Genomic DNA, 22,355 nt, shown 5'->3' on the forward strand with positions numbered 1-22,355 from the left:
AGTTCTCTCCCCCCCCCCCGAAAAGCCAGGTTTTTTTTTTTAACACGATCAGAAATTTGTTGTTATGTGCCTCCAAGACGACTACAACTTATGGCGACCCTATGAATCAGTGACCTCCAAGAGCATCTACAAGTTCTCCACCCTTATCAGAGTAGAATGCTAAATGCAGCATTAAGAACAGATAAAAGTATATATATTTTAAGCTGAAGGAATACATCTAAATTTTGTGGGACAAAGTTAATACAATGAGAGCATTCTTTCTTATCCACAGACCGTGATTCTAAGTCCACACATATCAAACAGAAAGGAGGGATAGCTGCAAGTGACATTTTCATTTTTCCTGTATTATGCGCCAAGGGGAAATCAAAGCTTAGTTCACTCCTTATACTATGTGACAGGATGCTTCAGTTCTAGAGACTTCAATGCGAAGTGTACCATAACAGCTGCAACAAGAGCGTCCCATTCTGTTACATACTTGAAGCATTCAACAGAAATTTTTATATCAGTGTTCATAAGGATAGAGTTTCAGAAAGAAAGCAGTATGTTGTATTCCAATGTTAGCTCTATATCCAAATACAGGGTAGCATTTATGGATTTGTCAGCATTTTGTAGTTTGTTTCTTCAGAATCCCAAACAGAAAGAATGAAATATTATGGTCCCAGTTCAAAGATTCCCATGCACAGCCATGTGCTATCTGCATTGTATCAGCCATCTCTTATGTATTCTCAATCAAGCAACCAGATTTACATACCACTGTCGTAGGTGGTGATGTGGAGTTCTAGCCATTGAGAGCCAGTTATGTAGTTTTCATAAAACCCTTGCACAAAAACTTGCTTCTGTGCATGCAGTCCATCTTGTTGATTCAAAATATTGTCTAATATTATCCAGTATTAGGAAATTTTAATTGGATTTTAATGTCAGAAGAAATTCCACATTCAGAAAATGTTCCCTTTCACAACCTTCCTCAACGGGATTAGCACCCTCATTTAAACTTCTATCACACTTTTCACTCAGTCCTATTTGGCGCCCAAGGGTGAGTGGGGGCTAAAGGCACCAAAAGTATTTTGTTTTTGTTTTTTAACTGGAGAGCCACAAAAACTCAGTTGGTATCTTTGCTGTAGAGAGACATCTGAGGGAGTATGCAACAGATGGTTAGAATGGGGAAAAGTCTAGAAATGTTGGCTCCTGTGTAGGAAAGAGGTTTGACCAACCCAAGTTCTGAAGTAGTATGCACTCCTGGAAGCAAAGTTATATGTCCCAAGTGTCTGTATTCTCGTCTAGTAACAGTAGTAAAGTATGGTGTACTCTGAAAGAAAATACGTATCAGCTCTAATAAGGTGATATTTTATTATCGTATATTATGCTTTACAAGTTTTACTGAAGCTCATTAAAAGCATTATAAAATTATACCCTAACACACAAGAAATAAACAGCATGACATAAAACACAGATAACAAAAGAGTGACGGGAGACAGAAGGAAAGAGAAAAAGCCAAGATAGAATCTACAAAAATGGGTAGTAATACTGATTAAAACTAGGCAATAATTTGCTTGGAGGTAGGAGGGTAAGTGGTGGGGCTGGTGGGGCAATAAAGGCAGAAATTCATCACTTTGGTGTAATCAACAGTGCACCACCAATACACAGGTTTGTTGTATATAGGCGCAAGCTAATGCAGAAAACAAGCTGATATTATGCATAACAAATTAAACTAGCTTACAATAAGGCGGCACACCAGTTTGTACTGCATCCTTGGCACTTAGTGATGGGATAATATTTGGTTTAGCAGATGTGATATGATATACAGGCCTTGATTTGTTGCGGGGGGTTTTGTTTGTTTTTTGGTCTTTTTCTAAAAAAATTACATTATCCCTTTGAACCTTTAAGTTTTACAGTACAACTACTGATTGTCAACATTACTCTTGTAATAATAATAATAATAATAATCAGATACTGTTGCAAAAAAGAGTATGTCAGTAACGGTTTGGAAACAAGATCATATGAGAGATTCGCAAAGAATCAAGTTACTACTAATCTAATCTATTTAGTGATGGCCAAAGTGAAGTCCCCTATGCTTAAAGGACATTATGGCCTAAACAAATAAACTTCTTTATTATTATTGAAACATACTATGAAAAAGTTTTTTTTTTTAAAAAAAAGCAGTGCTATATTCTAAATTTGAAAGTCTACAAATAGCCTGACCATCTTTTTCTAGGACAAAAACACCATTTGCGTAAGCCAAATTTTAGCATGCCTCAGATTTTTAAAAACAAACAGCTTTCAAGTAATTAAAATGAACTAACAGCCACCTCCCACTATGTGTAAAACCATGCCCCTAAAAAGCATTCCTTCTTGTTGTTTTTAAGTTATAAACAACTTGACTGAAACCGCTTTCTCATCAAAAATCTGCACACCGCCCTGGAGGGAGTTAGTTTATTTTTTCTTTCTTTCTTTTTTTAAAAGAGTCTACACTGTCATTTACATTATACATATGTATGTAATAAACATTTTAATATGGAATAACACTTTAAAATTAACTGGTTTGAAATATTTTACAAATAATGGTGCTTATTACATATTAACTATACAGCATGTAAGGGTATTCTGTTGTTGACTGAACATGTACACACCTCTTCCTCCCCATTTAAACTACTATGAAACACCAAACATCGGTGTGTACAGTTCTAGAAATCCTCAGATAAAAATGCAATACAATGTTTTCCATTTAAAAAAAACAAAGCTTAAAATATCCTTTTTATTACAAGGATAATCTCTCCTAAATTTTGAACTAAAATACATTTTCAGTTTCACCTCTTGAACAAAAATACTAAAAGTGAATTTGCATACACATAGAAAGATAGCTTTTTCCTTTAGAGTGCAATCAACAGGGATATTTAACATGAGCAGACCCTCTTCCCACTGGAACAGTTGGAAAACAGCAGCCAATCAAAATTTAACCCTCAGTGTAGACATTTTTACAAAAGTAAACTTTAGTACTATTTGCTACTGAGACATTACTTTCCACTAGCTTTTAAAATTAACCCCTCAATAACCATTTTAAATGGAAGTATTTGCACAGAGCAGCATTGTATTTTCAAAAAGACAATTCAACAAGTAGCACAAGATAAGGCACATGTTTGTTTTTTCAGTATTTGAAATTCAGAACTAATCCTGAGACAAATTTATCCTACAAGACATCTGTTTTTACCCTGTTCTACCTGAAGAATGCAGAAAAGCAACAAAACACAAAACCAAGAATCTCAAGTCTTTTAAACGAAGTAAAAACTCCACACAATCTCAAATTCTAGAGAAAAAGCAATATACATTTTTTAGAAAAGGAACATGCTGCTTATAGGTCTCTAGCTTCTAAAACAAGCCAGAGCAACTACTGAATATTCACAAAGTACAGATGACTAGTTTTTATAGTGAATGTTCCTTTCCCTACAAGCTCCTTTCAGAAATAAGGTAGCTACGCTGTGAGGCACTTAAGGTTAACTGTAAAGGAGGAATGCAATTGATTTGGTTGTACAAACCTAAAATTGCATATAAAATCGTTGTATTAAACCTTCCACTAAAGTGCTAGAACCTGAAGTGTAAAGTAAAAGGACATACTGAGAAATGCTAAAAGTAACTGAAGGAAAGACCTAAGTATGCAATGAAATACAGTGCTTCATTTGCTCCTCTGTTTAGAACATGCCTTTAAAAGAGCCTAAAATGATTTAAGAGAAACTTTATGGCATTTCAAATAAGACTGTCAAAGTGCCCATTTTATCTGTTAGACATAAAACCATTTGCCTTATCTTATGTTCTACAATGTGATGCAGCAATATTGAAATAGTGCCTATTTTCACTCTCTGAAAATTACACGTGCACAATTTCAGGCCATGATACAGCTCCAACTTCCACCTATAAATATCAGTTTTGGGATGACAAATCCTTTATGCATGTATATTAATTGTAACCACATCTGATTTTCAACGTTTGATAATCCAGTCCTGATCTCATTCTTCACAGCACTTTGGTCTTGAACTACATAAAACCACTGGATGCCAAATCAGAGAAAGTCCTGGATTCTGTTGGATGATGAAGAGGCTGAAGATGTGTGCCAGGTTGGGTGCTGACAACATCTAATTGTGATGGAAATGCATCATTCAGGTTTCCTCCATTAAAACTATCCTGGAACTAGAAAAAAGGCAAGCTCTTATTAAAGTTAAATTGCTTTCTTGTTAACACTAAAAATTTATATCCAAGGATAAAATAATTGATTTTATAGACAGTAATCCCACCGCATAAACAGAAGGAGTTGGATCTAGACTAAGCTAGTTGCACTTAGTCCCCATGGGAGTCAACATGAGAAGTTATTTTAATGGAAACTAAGCGCAACTGAGTCTGGATCTATCCCAACATCTGTTAAGTCCTGGGAAAAATGCAACCCAATTTCAACAAATATAAGAGTGGGATGCATGCAAGAAAGAGCAATTGAGACTGGCATTAGACTGATTGGCTAGGACTCAAAGCAGCTTATACAAATTCAACTGGCGTGTGCCAATTCTCCCTTTCAGCAATAGTCCTTTGCTTGTGTCGAGGGCTGACTTTCAATAGATCGCAGCGAGGGAGCTGTTCTGCTACGCACGAAACCCTGACCCAGGATCAGGTCAGCAATAGTTCTTTGTGCACCTTGTGGAAAGCTCTTCCAGAGGGTCCTCTGGCCTTATGGGGTAGCTTATAGAGGGGCCCAGAGGGAAGGCTGAACAACTTCATGTACACGTGGTAAATCACTGGCCATTTGGATACCCTGTAAAGTAATATACAAATATTTTCCCTCTGGCACTATTAAAAACAAATTTGCTCTACATCTTTTCAACAAATTTATATAGCTCTTCAATGATTATATATTTTGTTAATTCTATGAAAGTAGACTATAGTTTGACTATAGGAGAATCACTCATCCAAAAATTATACTACATTATGTAGACAAAGCCAAATTACAGTCCTGGAAGGATTTGTTAGTATTGACAGTATGTTTTTTCCAGCAATTTTCAAGTAGATTCTGCTTAGAACACAAACAAGTGTAAATATATCCTTTCAAATTGTAACATAATAACCAAATTAATACTGAAGAAAAATACTAATATTTGTCATGAGTTTTTTTACAAAATGATAAGCAAGAAACACAGTTTTGAGGCATGCAAGGTGTTTACTTTGGCAATAGATGATACACTCTGAATTTGTGGGAAAGAATGCCTTCCTAGTTTAATTTCTGCCATAATATTTTATGATGGGGGTTGAAAACTTGTAGTCTAACATCATCCCTGACCACTGGTCATGCTGGCTGGGGGCTGATGGTGACTGGAGTCCAACAACATCAGTGGGCCACAGGTTCCCCAGTCCTGCTTAGAGCTGGTAGCTTAGAGAGCACCGAAGTTAGAGGAGTGAAGCCTTTTCACTCTAAACCTTTTTAACCCACACTCCCTCTTTTAATTTCAAAAAAATAGTCAGAACCATTAACACCTTATAACATCCTGGACTTTGGAGAGAGGGAATTAGAGACAGAAATTTACAAACTACTGCACTTTGTGTACCTGGGTGTTATGTCCAAACCCAATCCTTTAAGTATGCAAAGGTGAGTATTTGGGTAGTTCTGTATTCCTGGCAAGTTGATAGAGGTATCAGATCACTCAAGTTCATTATTAAAAGAGATGACAAGTGTGGACCTGCAACAAAGTGTTGCAGTGTATCTTGAGTCTGTAACAGGAACAATCCTTTTCAGGAATTCATTCAGCCTGTAACAGGAGCTTTACTGTGCTACTTGGACTTGCAGAGGGAACTAAGATTTCACGAGCACAAAGAAGGGCAACTTTTATTTCCCAGCCTCCTACAACCTTTTCCTCCTATGCTATATAGCCTCCAAGAAAATATTTCCCTTTGCCCCATTTTTCCCTCTGAAGCCTCCTATATAATGCAAGTGGTGCAATGTCTTCCCAGACTACTATTTGCTTAAGGCGGCCAATTTTATTCCCACCTCTCACTCAAGGAGACATCTTCAACACTCCAAAGGTCCTGGAGGTTTGAAATTTGCTTTTAAATGTACAAGCTAATATACTTCTGCGTACTTTGGGAATCTACCAAGTATGAGGAGCTTTGGTGTGAGCCCAATTTGATGTCAAATTGATAGGCCCAGAAACCTAAGTTCAGTTATTAGAAGGAATAACAATGATGAATTTGCTCTTTAAAACATTACCCTCTATAAATGTCAAAAATTTGGCAAATATTTAGCTGAAAAGTCTCAAAATATTTTGTATTTGATACCAAACAGCAGATATTCATAGGAATTTAGTGCACTCTGGCTTTTGCTCTAATTTCACTCACCCATCATGAAAACATTCCTTTAACACAGGGGGTGGAGAATCTCCAGCCCTCCAGCTAAATTAGGTCCGCAAGGCTTCACTATTTGGCCCATGAGGGCATTTCAGCCACGCTACACCTGATGATGATACATGATGTCATGTGTAGGTAGGGCAAGTAAAAATCTGGCTCAGCCAAAATGAAATTTGCAGGCCCCACTAATCAGCAAAGCAATCAGCTAGGCCTTCCGAAGATCCACCTAAATACTGTACTATCTCACCCAGTCATTGTGGTAGCAGGTGAATGACAGGTGGGAGGCTACGCGCACCTGTCAAACTTAGTGAGCAAGGGGTGGGAGAAATAATGATCTGACTTTAACAGGTAGAAATCCAAATTTTATGGTACATTTCAAATATTCTAGTTTTAAGCTCCAACACAGGCAACATCAGCAAAAGTGGAAGTAAAATCCCTAACCCAGCTCCCAAAGGTAAAGGTTTTCTGACTGCCAGAGTTTTCAATCAAAAAGACTATATACAAAGATCAAATGCTAGAAACTACATTTCTGACATCGTAACCTAGACATACAGTGTGATCCAATACTTGTCTATTCAGAAATGAGTCCCAATTAGTTCAATGGGATTTACTCCCAGGTAAATATGTACAAAACTGTAGCCTAAACTATATACCTCTGTGAACTGCTGCAACCACCTGACACCAATTTAGACTACTGGTGCCTGACACCGATTTAGACTTGTGAACTGTTTATCAACTTTGAAAACTTGTCAGTAGGAGATAAAAGATAAAACCAAGTACACCCTGGAAGACAGAACGTATATCTTTCACTACTTGTCCTGACCACAGGTAAAGTTACCTTCTGCACTGCACCTTAGCAGGCCAAGAATTAATTTTTCTATTTGTGTCAGTTGTACTGTTTTGGACCATGTTGTTTTGCAACCAGAGAGGCCTAACTTTCTTTTAGATCTTTCCACTGTTTATACAATGGAAGTTCTAATAGATCTTGCCTGAATCATTCATTTCACTCGTTTCCTTGACCTCTTATTCTTAAGAGCACTTTCAAGTTCATTTCAAGCCAGAAAGGGGCACTCTCCAAAGCCGGAGAAAAGCTCTTCTCAGAATGATACTGCATCAGAAAGTATACTTTTAGTGGCCTGAAAAATGTTAATCAATTGTATCCTAGCAAATAAAGACAATTCAGCTCAATTATATACAATGGTCTACAAGGCAATTTTAACTGAGACATGCATGATCACATGATCCACACTGCATGAATTACAATAGTAAAATAACTAATTGTAATAATAAAATGCAGGCATTAGAAGCACGTAAACAATGGGGGGGAAACTATGAGAAGCACCACAGATGCATATGCAAAGGCTCTTGTACTTTTACAGAGTGGTCTTGGATGACCCCAGAGAAGCTTCTTAATCCTATTATCTGAAGGCCAAAGGCTGTGCAAGCATAGTCTCCAAACGTCAAACCATGTTCTATTCTAAGTCATTAACCTTTCTGCCAAGATATATAAATCCTACAGTCATGCAAACAGCTTCAAGGAAGAGTTTCATACAATAGATGACATTTTATTTAATGGTTTGGAATTATATGCACAAGTAGAGAAGAATCATGCCTTGGCCTTATACGCGTCTTCCTTCTACTTGCATTCTGCAATTGCTAAACTGACTTCCTGTTTTTGGGCAAACCAACTTGTACTGTAGGGCCCTGCTTCTCGGCGCCCTGCTTTTTGGCATTTCGTTAATATGGCGCCAGCGGGGCGATGGGCTGGAGCTCCCCGCACTCCAGCTGATCGTGCCAGAGGAGGGGAAGATCAGCTCTAGCGTGCTACAGCTGATCTTCTCCTCCTCTGGTGCAATCACCGGGTTAGATTCCAAACCCCCGAGCTACAGCTGATCCGCTTTCCGGCGGTTTTCACTTTCCGGCGGGGGTCTGGAACCTAACCTGCCGTATGAGTGGGGCCCTACTGTATTTTGATGCTGAGGCAAGCTATGCTTAGCGAACAAAAAAGGAAGTCAATTTGGGAAAAAGCCAGTATGGAAGGGAGAGGACATGACTGCTTGAGCACATTATGCCAAATCACTGCTTGGCATTATGTCTGACTGCAACAGAGTTCAATTCATTATTTACATAGTGTGCTCAGGACCCATAACAAAAAGTGTTTAGAGAAAATGCACCTTAAAAGGCTTTCAGAATTTCCAATTAATTCAAGCTAGCCAAAGTGAAGGCAGAGACTTAGAAAATTAGACACTGAGAGCCTACTAATCTCATACGACCAGTGTTTTGGGGTAGGAAATTCTTTAGAAGATTTTTGAAAATGGAATGTTTTCCCAGAAAATTTTCTGTTGCTATATTTTTCTGCACAATTTTTTTTCATTTTTAGAAATGCACCATTTCATAAAATTAATCAGTAACGTACAGAATGGATACAAGTCAAATGTAAAAATCAATGTTAGGGTTTTTTTAGGTGACTATTCAGAAAAAAATGTATTTTTATGCTAAAATCAGTGTGCCAGTCTTTCAGTGCCTTTCCCTCCTCCCTTAAATTCTTCTACAAGATTTCCAGTGAATAATTACTACCTAAAGCACTGAATTTGTCTTATCATTTAAAAACATAGAATGCAATCCTCTGTATGCCTACTCAGAAGTAAGCCTAATGGAATTTAATTAAAACCAACTCCTGGATAAGTGTGTATAGGATTTACATTGTACAGGCTTACAGTGCAATCTTGTACAATGTTTGTTTACTAAACAACATCCAAATAAAAATAATAACTATTTAAGGAAATAGATTCTAAATTTTCTGGGAAACCCACACTGCCGCATACTGCCACATGGACTCAAGACTTTCACACATCTCAGAAGGATTTTGTTGAATCCTGATAGTACTAGTTCTCCCTGCCCACCTGTATTTTCCTCAGTGACATCCACTGGTGTCTGTGCATGAATGGAATGGACTTTTGCTTATGCAACAGGACTTCCCCTTCTTTTCCTCCCCTCTGCAGCTTCCCCCAAATCTGCTCCAGAGGGTCGAGGACACACAAAAGCAGATTAGGGAGGTGCAGGGAGTGCATAGGGAGAGGAGAGTAAATTAAAATCCTATTGGGAGAGTGAAAGTCCACTCTCTCGATGCTGGATTTCACCCATTATGAGTAAGTCAGCCCCAGTGATTTCAATGGACCAAAAAAGGAATGGTGTTAAATGTAAGCATGTACATAAATAACAACCTCAAATTTGGCAAGATTTCAGCTGTCATTACTTTAGGCATCTATTGAGACTTGGAACTTTTTAAAAGAGAACAAATAGTTTGTTTGGTTCAGATTTACTGAATGCTTGCTTACTCCACAGGTATTATATTTATGAAGGCAATGTGCAAATTTATGTGCATAATCTAGTTCATTGTGATCAGGGATGATCCCTATAGACTCAATGCCTTGTTTTCTGCCCTCCCCTAACCTGCATGTGTACACTGGCAGCACAACAGGCTGTTGGGGGAACTTGGGCTCTTTTATCCAACTCTTCCCTCTTGCCTAGAAACAAGTTACTTGTGTTCCACGTAGACAGGGATAGGGAAGGAAACTTTTGTTTTGTTGAGACTATGGGAATCTCCTACCCATGGGCATTACACCTGCAGCCTATAATGTTTATTGCATGCCAAGTACATGGACACAAGTTAAATTCACGGTAGTTTCTAAACAGCATGCTTTTCCAATGTGATTTTCAAAGATGAACATTTCTGCAGCAAGGCATAGGGAGTACACTCAGTGAAGTGGTCTTGGTGGGGTACTGTCACAAGGGACTTCAAACACTGAACGACACCGTGTTTGAGAAATTGATCTAGATCACATAGCTACAGTGTAAGAAGCAATGTAAACTGTAAGAGGAAAAAAACCTAGCAGGATGAATGTGAGGAGTCCTTCCAAGAAACCTCTGATTTGGATTTAAGCTCCAAGAGAAGGCAAACTGAACAGAGCGTTGATGTGAAAGTTCATTTACATTTGTAGTCCAACTGAAGTGCATAATATACATATGGTAAAATCAATGTCCCTCCTGCCACCCCTATCCCATTTTCCCCAAGCAGCCACATAAAAAAAATACCAAACAATACTTCCAAGAGTTAGGACTCCAGCAAGTCTACATGGAAAGGAAAGTGCCGTGGCGCATCTTAAAAAGTCTGCTTTGGTTTTGAGCATTATACTTTTGGGGACACCACCAATTCATGAAACAAAACTGTAGATGAAGATAAGCTGTGGTTTCTGTTACAGCAGGTGTGGGGAACCTTTGGTCCTCAAGATGTTGCTGAGTTACAACTCCCATCACCTCTGGCCAAACATATTGGAGTAAAAACAAAAGTCTTTTTGTTAACACAGCAATGCACAGTTAAGTAAACTTTCAAGTGGGTGAGTCAGACAGTTACTGAATTAGACAAATATAGCCTGAAGGCAGGCACAGTTGCATTTCAAACAGTGATAGAAAAATGTCAACTATTATAAAAATGGAGGGATTACAGTTCTAGCCATGCAACACTGTACTAAAAGCTAAAAACAGTTTGAAACTGTGGCAAGCTGCTAATATCCTAATATTTTGCTTTTTCTCACTCATCTACAGCTACATTGAGGGTTGGGGACTACCAGTATGCCTCAGCCTGGGCATGCAGTACTGGTTGGGCTGAAGCCAGCAGCATCAGCTTCTTGCATGCAGAGTGTATAGGCATGCGTAGGGGTTGGTCTGAGAGTGAGGTTAGAGGGCCGGAAAGAAACAGACAGGAAGCAGATGATGGACAGATTGAGGGGTCAACTAAGTATGAGAGAAAGAGCCTGAGGGAGACACAAAGGAGAAATGCCTAGAACTGCTGCTGTACCTTCTGGTCTCTTTGCTTCAGACCTTCCTTCCTACCCAGTCTTGTGCCAACTGATTCAGCAGTGATGGCTGTCTGCTCCATCTTGGAACAACAATTGATGCTGGCAATTAGAGAGCTGGTGGTTGTATACATCCATGGTGGTGGTGGATAAAGTAGCAATGAGTGAATATGTCAGCAGACCAAAATGTTTGGGGAGGGAAGTGGAATGAGAGTGAGGTTTTCCTTATCTGAGAAGAAAGTGCCAGAAGAGGCATTAAAGGAATCATCATTGTCCGGGGACAGAGAGGAAGGGCATTAGAGAGAGAAGCTAGTATAGAGAAAGAAGTGAATTGGGGGGGGGGCATGGCCAAGGTACAATTTAAGTGTGAAAGGAGACAACAAGAAGAAATTACAGGAGATGAGTAAAGAACATTTTTTACATGCATGGCATGGGGGAGAAAATGTAAAATAAAACGCTCCACATAGAGCCCTTAGATCAGCAAATTCTGCCTAAAATGGGGACGCTGAGTCACAAGACCTCCAGAGCCAATGTTTATCCTTAGCATGAGAAAATGTGAATCATGGACCTCCTTGCTATAAGGAAACTGCTGTGGCAAAGAATGTAAGAAATTTCCAAAGAGAGAGCAGGTATCAATAAAAAATGTCAGTAATTGCCATCTGGTTATGCTGAGCTCCACCTCTGTCTACTGTGACTGGTTTTGCCCCGTGCTGCCATTTTGTGGCTGGTGGCCCTCAATAATTTTCAGCCCTCTCGAGTGGGACCTGGGGTAGACAGTTTGAGAATCCCTGATCTACAGTAGCCTTAAGGTATATGAAACAGGTTTCATTTCTTGTGTGTTGTACAGAGCAGAATTGAGACTAAAATGGTTTAAAGATCAAAGCATCAAAGCTCAGTCCTAAGGCAAGATCCTCAACACATTAACTCTTACAGATTAACCCATTCAATAGCATGTCAAGAACAGCTGCAAGCTGGAGTTGGAAGGCTAATCACCAGACAGACAGACCCCAAAATTCCCATCATCAGCCACATCAATTTTTAAAGAAAACTACTTGATTGAACTTTTTCCTCCTAATATTGCTCTAAGGAGGCGACCTTGTATCCCACAACCTTCTGATCTCCAATCTTAATTTTACAAATAATGTGAAGCTATTAAGTCTAATATTGCCCTTTTACACTTAATTCTGTTCTTAAATACATTTATTCCACATGACTCTGAAACTAATCTGACAGCATTTTACAGGTTGATCATGTGAACACGTCTTTCAAAACATTAACAAATTATGTTTGCTCAAGTGAAGAAATATTTTCAAACCTGCCAAATGTAACTAAGGAAAGGACTGGAAGTTTCAAAGTATATCAAAGTATATCACTGGGACAACAAGCCCCTACATCATTGGTGGCTAACTTGTTGATGAGTTACAACCCCCATCATCCCTGACCATTAGCTATGTTGGCTGGGGCTGATGGAAGTTGAGGTCCAAAGTATCTGGAAAGCACCAGGTTGGTGACAGTTGTAGCACAGAATTGCCCAACTACAGACACAACAGCAGACTAAGTGGGGCAATACAAGGATAATGCACTTGGATGTAAATAAGCTCGGTATCTAAAAGGATATAAACAGACTGTGACAGCAGGGGTAGAGAATTCTAGGTAGAAAGGGGGACAATAAAATATGTGCTACCCAATTAATTCCTTAGCTCTCTTCAGAACAGCCCACTGAATAACCATAAAACCCCAGAAATAGAGGAACTTAAAACAGTAGAGGGAGAAGTAAAACCTCCTTGAACAAATTAGGATGCAAACCAATTGGATGGTAAAAGTTCATCTTTATAATGCATTTGGATCGCTACAAAGACCAACTCTCGGAACATTGTCATAACAAGTATTCCCCAAAAAGCCGAAACAGTATTTCAGAAACGCCGTACCTTACTTCGCAATGCTTGCTGTCCAGATACCACAGGATTATATTGAATTGGTTCCGTGCAGTTTGGCTGAGTTTCAGATACACACTGGTACATCGACACAGCACCTGCATAGCACGTTTGAGGAGTTACTATAACTTGCTGAGAGTTTATTCCACAAGACTGGCCTCCGGGGACCTGCTGCAAACAACTGAGAAAATCTTCGAAGCCAGGAGAACCTGAATAGGTTGATCTGTCAAAACTTCCTACTGGGAAGTCTATCTGGGTAAAATCTGAAAGCTGCGACACTATGCTGGTGGGCTGCTCATAAGGTAAAAAGTCCTGCCTGGATGCATATGTTGCTGTGTTGACTTCAGATTTGTACGGGAACTCCTGAGTTATTTCTTGCATGCCAGAAACGATATACGGCTGCGTCTGTTGCTGTGAAGGGTTAAGGGGTATGCTGCTGACAGAGTTCCAGTTTGTGAACATCCCATTGACCTGCATGTGCTTCATCTTTTGACAGAGCTGTTGGTGATGCTGATGCTGCTCCACCACTGATTGTTTCAGCTGTTGCTCCAGTTGCTGTTGCTCCAGTTGCTGCTGCATTAAACAGGTAGAGTCCTGAACTATGGGCTGTTGCTGCTGGCAACCCGAATATAAGAGGTCACTCTTATTTAAGGACTCCTGAACATAGGTCAAGATTTCATCAGTTATGTCAATGTCTCTAATATCATCCACACCAGATAGTTCATTTTTTAAAAACTCTTCATCCTGCTGAAAAAATTTTATATCTTCAAAGTCAACACCTAGAGTTTTCATAATGTTGTACAGTTCACTGTTTTTGTTATCCTGAAAAAGTCCCACACTGTCTCCAGGAAGCATCGAGTTGCTTTCCTGGGGACACTCAGTCTGCTCCTGTTTGAGAATGCTGTTATTCCTCACTGGTAAAATACTATCCCGCCAATCACTGGCCATTATGTTGCCCAGTTCATCCCTGGAGTCTGCAAAAAGGTTCCTCTCAAAGGAAATTTTATTTGAAGCAGGTGGGCAGAGATACACAGATTCATCTTGCTGCAACATTACACCCAAAAGTGAATTGGGATCAACAGATTCTTTGCGCAGTGTAGCTTTAGAGGAAGCCCCTTTTCCAATGCTGCTTTTAACCTTTGCCTGAAAAGAATCCATTAAGCCAGGCTGGGGAAACATCACTTCATATAACACAGCCTCTCCTGTAGCGAATATGAATGGCAGCTTCATGTTCCGCTTCCGTAAGTGCTCTGCCCCTTCTTCATCTCTGGATTGCCAAATACCAAAAGTAGAAAGTTATCAGTAGTGATTGCAAGAGCGAAAAAGACATGGTTTAGTTTAGTGCTGTGATAGTGTGTCTACAGTAGCTGAACTGACACAGGAGAAAAAACCCCTAGGACATTCAAAGTTACAGATTCAGCTGTATCTAGGTTGTGGGGTAGGGGAGTATTACAGTACAATCCCAGTACTAAAAGTGTGCGCATACACACACAAAGCAGACACTTATAGTAGGCGGGGAGATAAACATTTAATTGATTTTTAATTAGATTTTTTTTTTTTAAAGCATGACAGGTTCTATATACCCACAGGAAGTTTTAACGCAACTTTTGAATGACCACCAATGAATCTTCCACCAATGCCACATAGCCAAGCTTTTTTGAAACCACAGGAAGCTTCATAAGCAGTTTGTGATATGGCAAATAAAAATGATCCTATTCAAAAGGAGGAAGGAAATGACTGGGCACTTTGGATCCTAGTCATTAAGCTCTAAATAGGACATTTTCATATGCCAACTATTTGCTTATGGGGATTAGAAATGTATCAGTCTGTATTATGAGCTGTATCAATCCTATATTTATGAACTTCATTTTATGGTATGATGAATCTTCTGTACAGCATTAATAATCCAGAGTAAGACTACTAAAAGGACACACGAGTATTTTAAATGAACTTGGCGTTAACAGAAACATGTTACAAAAATATTTATGTGGTGAGGATCCAAACAAATGAAACTAGTTCCATGTACCTTAAGGGGCTCAAAACGTTTTTGTTTAATAGCAGCTGCCCATACTGTATGGCAAATAGCTTTTTGAACTAAGCCACAGTTAAAAGTAGCTTGTGATATGTTATTCTTCAGGTACAAAAGTAAATTTCATTAGGGTAATCCAAGTCTGTTGTTGACCTAAGTAAGAATTTGGGTTTCTGGCTTAAAGATTTTTAACCCACCTTATCCCATGCTGCAGGTTACTAACAATTAATAAATATCAACCCTGATTATTTTTTTCTAAAAGGACCAAACTACTCATGGGGAAAGCAAGAACGCAACAGGATTAAGCAAATCCTCAGATTAACCAAGCTACTATTTCAGATCCTAGTTTAAAGGAAGCCCTTGTTAACTGTGTTAAAGGAAGCAGGCAGGCATTGTCAAATATGGCTTCTCATAGCAAACCATAGACAGCAAGGACCAACATTTTGTCTGTACTGGTTCCATACAGACAGAGCTAAGCGTAATGTTTTTAGAGGGAGGAGAGGAAGTACAGAAGAGTTCTCCCCTCAGGACAAACTGGCTAACAGCTGCTTTTTATTATATATTCCTGTTGTTTTGAACAACATTCAGCCTTAGATCATCCCAACTGCAGTATCTTAAAATCTTATTTAGATAATTAGCTGTACTGTAAAACTTTCTTAAATGACTTTCAATACTGATTCTTAAATACACTGAATGAAATATTGTAAAGACAAGTATTTCCTAAAATATAGGAACATGCAAAAATAGCAATGATTTCAAAGAAAACCAAAGATCCAACCACGTACAATCTTATTGTCCTACTGCATTACTAAACCAAGATTTAAAAATTTGGAACACTATCTTAGCAAAAAAACTGAACTCCATAATAAGTAAATACTTTGATGACAATCAAACAGAATTAATTAAAAATTGTAAGCTCTCCTTAAATATTAGGAACATTTCAAATATTGTTCATCATATAAATAAATCAAAGCAGCCATATGGGATAATCTTTTTTAGATGACGAGAAAGCATTTGATCGTTTGGAGTGAGCCTGTCTTTTTTTTCATATCCTGAAGAAAATAGGTCTAGGTGAAAATTTTCTAACTTGAATTAAACTGATTTATAGAAACCATTATATTTCAGTGGCTACTTACGTAAGAGGCCTTTGTGTAGCAATAATATAATCTGGTCTTCCATTTTTGTAAACCAGGCGTGCATTTGCTTGAACCCAAGCCCATCGATTTTCTTTGGTAAGAAGTCTAAACACAGTCATACCACTCTCTCCAGTTTTTATCACTAAGGAAAAAAACCAAACAAGCATGTTTAAATTTGCCCAATAAAAAAGTTTATCAGAGATATTTTCCAAGTTTACTTTTCATCAAATTAGACATTACATTATCAAAACTACTGGGACATCCCAAAGCTGCTTAAAACTTAAGCCCAGCTAATTTTCAGGATCAAAGGCATAGAGCTGGATCCAAATTTAGTCACATTTAGAAATTAATGGGACTTAAGTTCAAATCCCCGCTTGTGTCTCCTGGGTGCAAAGGGCCAGCTAAAGATCACCCCCGCAGTGAGTGGCTCAGGGGTTACGTGCCCTGCCATCTGTGCAGCCATGGGCAAGCTGCATAGTCCTAAGGAGCCCAGTTGCCCCCCAGCTGGCAGGGACAAGGAAGGGGCTGGCTTGTGCAGCTGTGGTAAGGTGAGCAGGCCCTAGCCAGCTGGGGAGGACTAGCCTCAGAGGGAGGCAATGGTAAACCCCCTCTAAATGCCGCTTACCATAAACACCCTATTCATAGGATAGCCATAAGTCTGGATCGACTTGAAGGCAGTCCATTTCCATTTTCAAGTCAGTCATAATTAAAGTCTGATTGATTTCAGTGGTCTACTCTAGGTATGAATAAGTCTGGATCCAACTCACTCTTCTGTATTCTATTAGCAAACAGCACAATGGCTGTATTTGCACGTCATGCTAAATCATGGTCTAGCATGAATGCATAAATGGAATTAAGCTTCAGGCTTGCATGCTCTCTCTCACATAGCTGGGAGGAAAACTTCAAAACCTGCTTCTGCTTCTACCTAACCACCACCGTCCGCATTGTACAGTCCTGGAATAGTTGTCAATATTAACTGTGGTTAGTTTAAACAAGCCAGCTTCAGGAAACCATGTTTTCAAGATGGCTTGATTTAAATTGCCCATAGTGCAACTTATGCATGTCACACTAAACCATGGTTTAGAATGATGTGCAAACATGGTCAATATTTCTTCAGCAAACAAAAAGAATAGCATTTGAACCCAACAGATCTTCCCTGCAGCTTAGTTACAACCACCTTTTTTTAGTGTGTTTTTTTTCCTGGGGGAAATATTTAAATAGGATATAAACACAGAATATTTTACCTCTCTGTTTTTATGACACAGAAAGGTGTTTCCCCCTAACAAGGGAAGTTAGTGAAAGAGAGACAACCCTTTACTAAGCACAGGAAAGTGGAAGATAAAATGTTATTTAGATCAAAGAAAAAGTACACCCTTTAAGCAGAAGGTATACACACTGACAATTGGTCACAAAAAGGATCCAAATACATCAAGATCAGAATATCTACCAAATTTAGACTCTGACTACTTTTACGAGATTTATTTTCATCAGCCTGAGAAAACTGCTTAACTACCAGCAAGAGAGGCAGAGAAGAGGAAGTGCAAAGAGCAGGATGTGTTAGGAACATGGAGGCTCAAGTTAAAGATATCCACATGGGAAAATTAAAATACTGCTTCTTCCAATATAAGTTCACATGTTTAGTAGGAGGACATATCAGGAAAAAAGCCCTTATTAGAAAAACAAGATTAACTTCGGATGCATTTCTGAATTGATTTTGGCACACAATGTTCCACTTCATGACTCAACACAAGAGGGCTCTTACTTCGGACATGATTCTCAGCACAATAAAGCATATCAGCTGCATGGATAAACTGGTATCCTGTGCCTCTCATGCATAGTTCTGCTTCAGTGTAACCCAGCACAATTCGCCCTCTGCAAAAGATATTTATTTTGTTTAAAACATTTTATGCCACCCTTTCCACAGCTCAAGATCTCAAAGAAATAAAATAAAATAGCCAATAATCACAACATTTCATTGGGGTGAAAGGCAAATTTCACCACAAAAACTGGATAAGCAGAAAACAGCAAAGACTATTCAGCAATTCACAATTGTCAAATACTGTCCAAAATAAAAATAACTTGCACCTTTTTCAGAGAGATTAAGGCAACCAAACTAATACACTATAAAATTTAATCTGTAACCTGGAGCATTTAGGAGATCCTAGCACCATTGATAAGAGAAAAGCATCCTATACAAAAAGTGGCTTAAGCACTTTTTTAACCAATAATTCTCTAAAATATGTAAATTCTGGTCAGAAAAGATGGGATGGACCATGAATAAAGCTATAAATATTCAGGGAGAGGATTAGCTGGACTTCAATGGAAAGGGCATGCAAACAAAAGTTGCAGAACAATTGCTACTAGGGATACAAAGACTTATTTATTACATCTTCAATCTACACTACTGAATTTCAGCTATGAGTACATAATTATCTTCTACTTACTTTGCATCGCATCCTATAGGTGTGAAATCCAGCTTATGCTTAGTTCTGAAGATGAAGTTTTTGGTACGTATTTCAAGAATTGATGGGGGCTGAAGTGGAGTAGCCACTGCAAACAAAGCCAGCTGAGGGGATATAGAAGAACCATCCTTTCCTTTCTTGTTCTGTCCATGGAGAAATTTTAGTCTCCCTTGAAAATTCATTGCCTTTAGAGGAAGAAAACTAGTTATAAATTCATGTTGCATATTTATATACTTATTAGTTAGATTCAACTTATGACAAGATATGCCACTGTATATTTTAAACATAATTCAAAAAAGTGAATTCACCCTGTTTTACTACTGTAAGTACCAATAAAGTCAAAGCATACTGAATCTTATTAATTATTAAAAGATGGGAAAAGATTGGGAATAGTGAACAGCCATTGTATTGTGCACTACTGGGAGTGAATTTATTTATTTATTTAATTCAATTTTTATACCGCCCATAGCAAAGCTCTCTGGGCGGTGTACATCAAGTAAAAACACTTTACATTCAATTTAAAACCACCTGGTCATCAAATCAACAATTTAAACATACAACAAAAACTAAGATTAACATAATTAGACCCATTAAATACAAGTCAAAAAGTAATTAGAAAAAGATGAACATATAACTATCTTTACAACATTAAATACAAAATACTAAAATATTAAAATACTAAAAATACTAAAACTCCTGGGTAAAGAGGAAGGTTTTCACCTGGCGCCGAAAGGATAGTAATGTAGGCGCCAGGCGTACCTCGTCAGGAAGGGTGTTCCATAGTTCGGGGGCTGCTACTGAGAAGGCCCTCTTTCTTGTAGTCGCCTTCCGGGTGTCTTTCTGAGTAGGCACCCGGAGGAGGGCCTTCAATGTTGAGCGCAGTGTACGGGTAGGTTCATATCGGGAGAGACGTTCCATCAGGTATTGCGGGCCCGTGCCGTGTAAGGCTTTATAGGTTAAAACCAGCACCTTGAATCGAGCCCAGAAACATACAGGCAGCCAGTGCAAGCGGGCCAGAATCGGTGTCACATGTTCCGACCGCTTGGTCCCAGTTATTAATCTGGCCGCTGCATTCTGCACAAGCTGCAGTTTCCGAACCGTCTTCAAGGGCAGCCCCACGTATAGTGCATTGCAGTAGTCCAATTTCGAGGTTACCAGAGCATGAACAACTGAAGCAAGATGTTCCCTGTCCAGATATGGGCGTAGCTGGGCTACCAGCCTAAGTTGGTAAAAAGCACTCCGTGCCACCGAGGCCACCTGCGCCTCAAGTGACAAGGACGGGTCCAAAAGGACTCCCAAGCTGCACACCTGCTCCTTCAGGGGGAGTGTAACCTCATCCAGAACAGGTCGAACATCCATCTGGTCAGGGGATCCATTTACTAACAGCATCTCAGTCTTGTCTGGATTGAGCTTCAATTTGTTCGCTCTCATCCAGTCCATTATCGCGGCCAAGCATCGGTTTAGCACCTTGACGGCCTCACCTGAAGAAGATGAAAAGGAGAAGTAGAGCTGCGTATCATCAGCATACTGATGAGAACGCACTCCAAAACTCCTGATGACAGCACCCAGCGGCTTCATATAGATGTTAAAGAGCATGGGGGACAGAACTGATCCCTGCGGAACTCCATATTGGAGCGCCCAGGGTATCGAGTAGTGCTCCCCAAGCACTACTTTCTGGAGACGACCTGCCAGATAGGAGCGGAACCACTGCCAAGCAGTACCTCCAACTCCCAAATCCAAATCTTTTTACTATTATTCCAAAAATAGTTGCCTTTATTCACTGTTAAAATATGCAAAAGGATATTTTAATTATGTTTGCTTCATACAAACAATTCTTTTGAATATATTTTCAAAGATGAATGAATTAATTATTATTTATTTATTTATTGCATTTATATACCACCTCATAGCCGAAGCTCTCTGAGCAGTTTACAACAATTAAAAACATTAAAAACAAGTATACCAATTTAAACCATACCAAATTAAACCCCATAAAAACTGAAAATACTATTCAAATGCTGTTAAAAAAAATGCCTGGGAGAAGAGGAAAGTCTTGACCTGGCGCCGAAAAGATAACAGTGTTGGCGCCAGGCGCACCTCATCACAAACATCATTCCACAATTTGAGGGCCACCAATGAGAAGGCCCTCTCCCTTGATGCCATATTCGAAACGTCTGGTCCCTGTTACCAATCTGGCTGCTGCATTTTGCACAAGCTGCAGTTTCCAAACCGTCTTCAAAAGCAGCCCCACATACAGCGCATTGCAGTAATCTAACTTGGAGGTTACCAGAGCATGGACAACTGAAACCAGTTATCCCTGTCCAGATAGGGGCGTAGCTGGGCCACCAACCAAAGTTGGTAGAAGGCACTCCATGCCACCGAGGCTACCTGAGCCTCAAGTGACAAGAGATGGTTCTAGGAGAACCCCCAAGCTACGAACCTGCTCTTTCAGGGGGAGTGCGACCCCATCCAGGACAGGTTGGACATCCACCATCTGGTCAGAAGAACCACCCACTAACAGCATCTCAGTCTTGTCTGGATTGAGCCTCAGTTTATTACTCCTCATCCAGTCCATTGTTGCAGCCAGGTTCAGCACACTGACAGCCTCACCTGAAGATGAAAAGGAGAAATAGAGCTGCGTGTCATCAGCATACTGATGGCAAGACACTCCAAAACTCCAGATGACCACACTCAACGGTTTCATGTAGATGTTGAACAGCATGGGGGACAGAACTGACCACTGTGGAACCCTATACTGGAGAATCCATGGGGCCGAGCAATGTTCCCCAAGCACCACCTTCTGGAGCTGACCCGCCTAGTAGGAATGGAACCACTGCCATGCAGTCCCTCCCACTCCCAACTCAGCCAGTCTTCCCAGAAGGATACCATGGTTGATGGTATCAAAAGCTGCTGAGAGATCAAGGAGAATCAACAGAGTCACACTCCCCGTCTCTCTCCCGACAGAGGACAAAGGGACTGATGTAAGGCCTCCCACTTTCAGATCACCATCTTCATGTCCAGTTGCAAAAACCAAGTCTAGAGTATGCCCTGCTACATGTTTTGGGCCAATGGCATATTAGGACTTCCATGGTTGTCATGGAAACCATGAAATCCTGAGCCACTACGGATAAGGAGGCCTCAGCATGGATGTTGACATCCCCCAGAACCAACAGTCTGAATTCATTTTGCAATTTAACAAAAAGACAGTGACATTTACTGAGGCATATAAATACCTCCTTTGGGGGTCTATGGCCTTCTCACAGAGGGTCACATGAATAAAAAAACTGAAATAAAATACATTTGCATATACATATAAACTGCAGTGTCCTGTTATGTCTGAACAAAGGAAAATATGGTTTGTTAAAACCATGACTGGTTTTACAAACACTTAATCTAAAAATCAGCAGTAAAATAGTATTTGCAGCACTTTAAAATGAATCAGTAAGATTTCAATTTTTCAGAAAATGACACCATTACAATATAAATTGGATGGAATGGGCTTTGTACATATACTCCAGCACTCAATTTGCTGAAGACTGGCTAGCCTTGTTTCAATGCCCACA

General features: G+C 39.5%; 1 protein-coding gene across 5 annotated transcripts in view; it reads right to left on the reverse strand.

Moving 5' to 3' along the window:
- The window catches only part of AHR (aryl hydrocarbon receptor), an 86,151-nt gene that overhangs the window by 2,449 nt on the left and 61,347 nt on the right, over positions 1 to 22,355 (reverse strand). The window contains exons 6-10 of one of the 5 annotated variants that reach the window (XM_061587564.1): positions 18,775 to 18,977; positions 18,093 to 18,202; positions 16,331 to 16,472; positions 13,160 to 14,432; positions 556 to 4,179 (exon numbers count right to left, since the gene is read on the reverse strand). In XM_061587564.1, coding sequence (XP_061443548.1) covers positions 4,027 to 4,179; positions 13,160 to 14,432; positions 16,331 to 16,472; positions 18,093 to 18,202; positions 18,775 to 18,977 — 1,881 coding nt within the window. In that variant the 3' untranslated portion in view covers positions 556 to 4,026. Of the gene's footprint in view, positions 1 to 555; positions 4,180 to 4,227; positions 4,793 to 13,159; positions 14,433 to 16,330; positions 16,473 to 18,092; positions 18,203 to 18,774; positions 18,978 to 22,355 lie in introns of those variants that run through there. The other 4 variants (XM_061587560.1, XM_061587563.1, XM_061587561.1 and 1 more) reach the window with 4 other exon arrangements.

This window comes from Rhineura floridana, chromosome 10 (assembly GCF_030035675.1).
Source record: "Rhineura floridana isolate rRhiFlo1 chromosome 10, rRhiFlo1.hap2, whole genome shotgun sequence".
Lineage (NCBI taxonomy): Eukaryota > Metazoa > Chordata > Lepidosauria > Squamata > Rhineuridae > Rhineura > Rhineura floridana.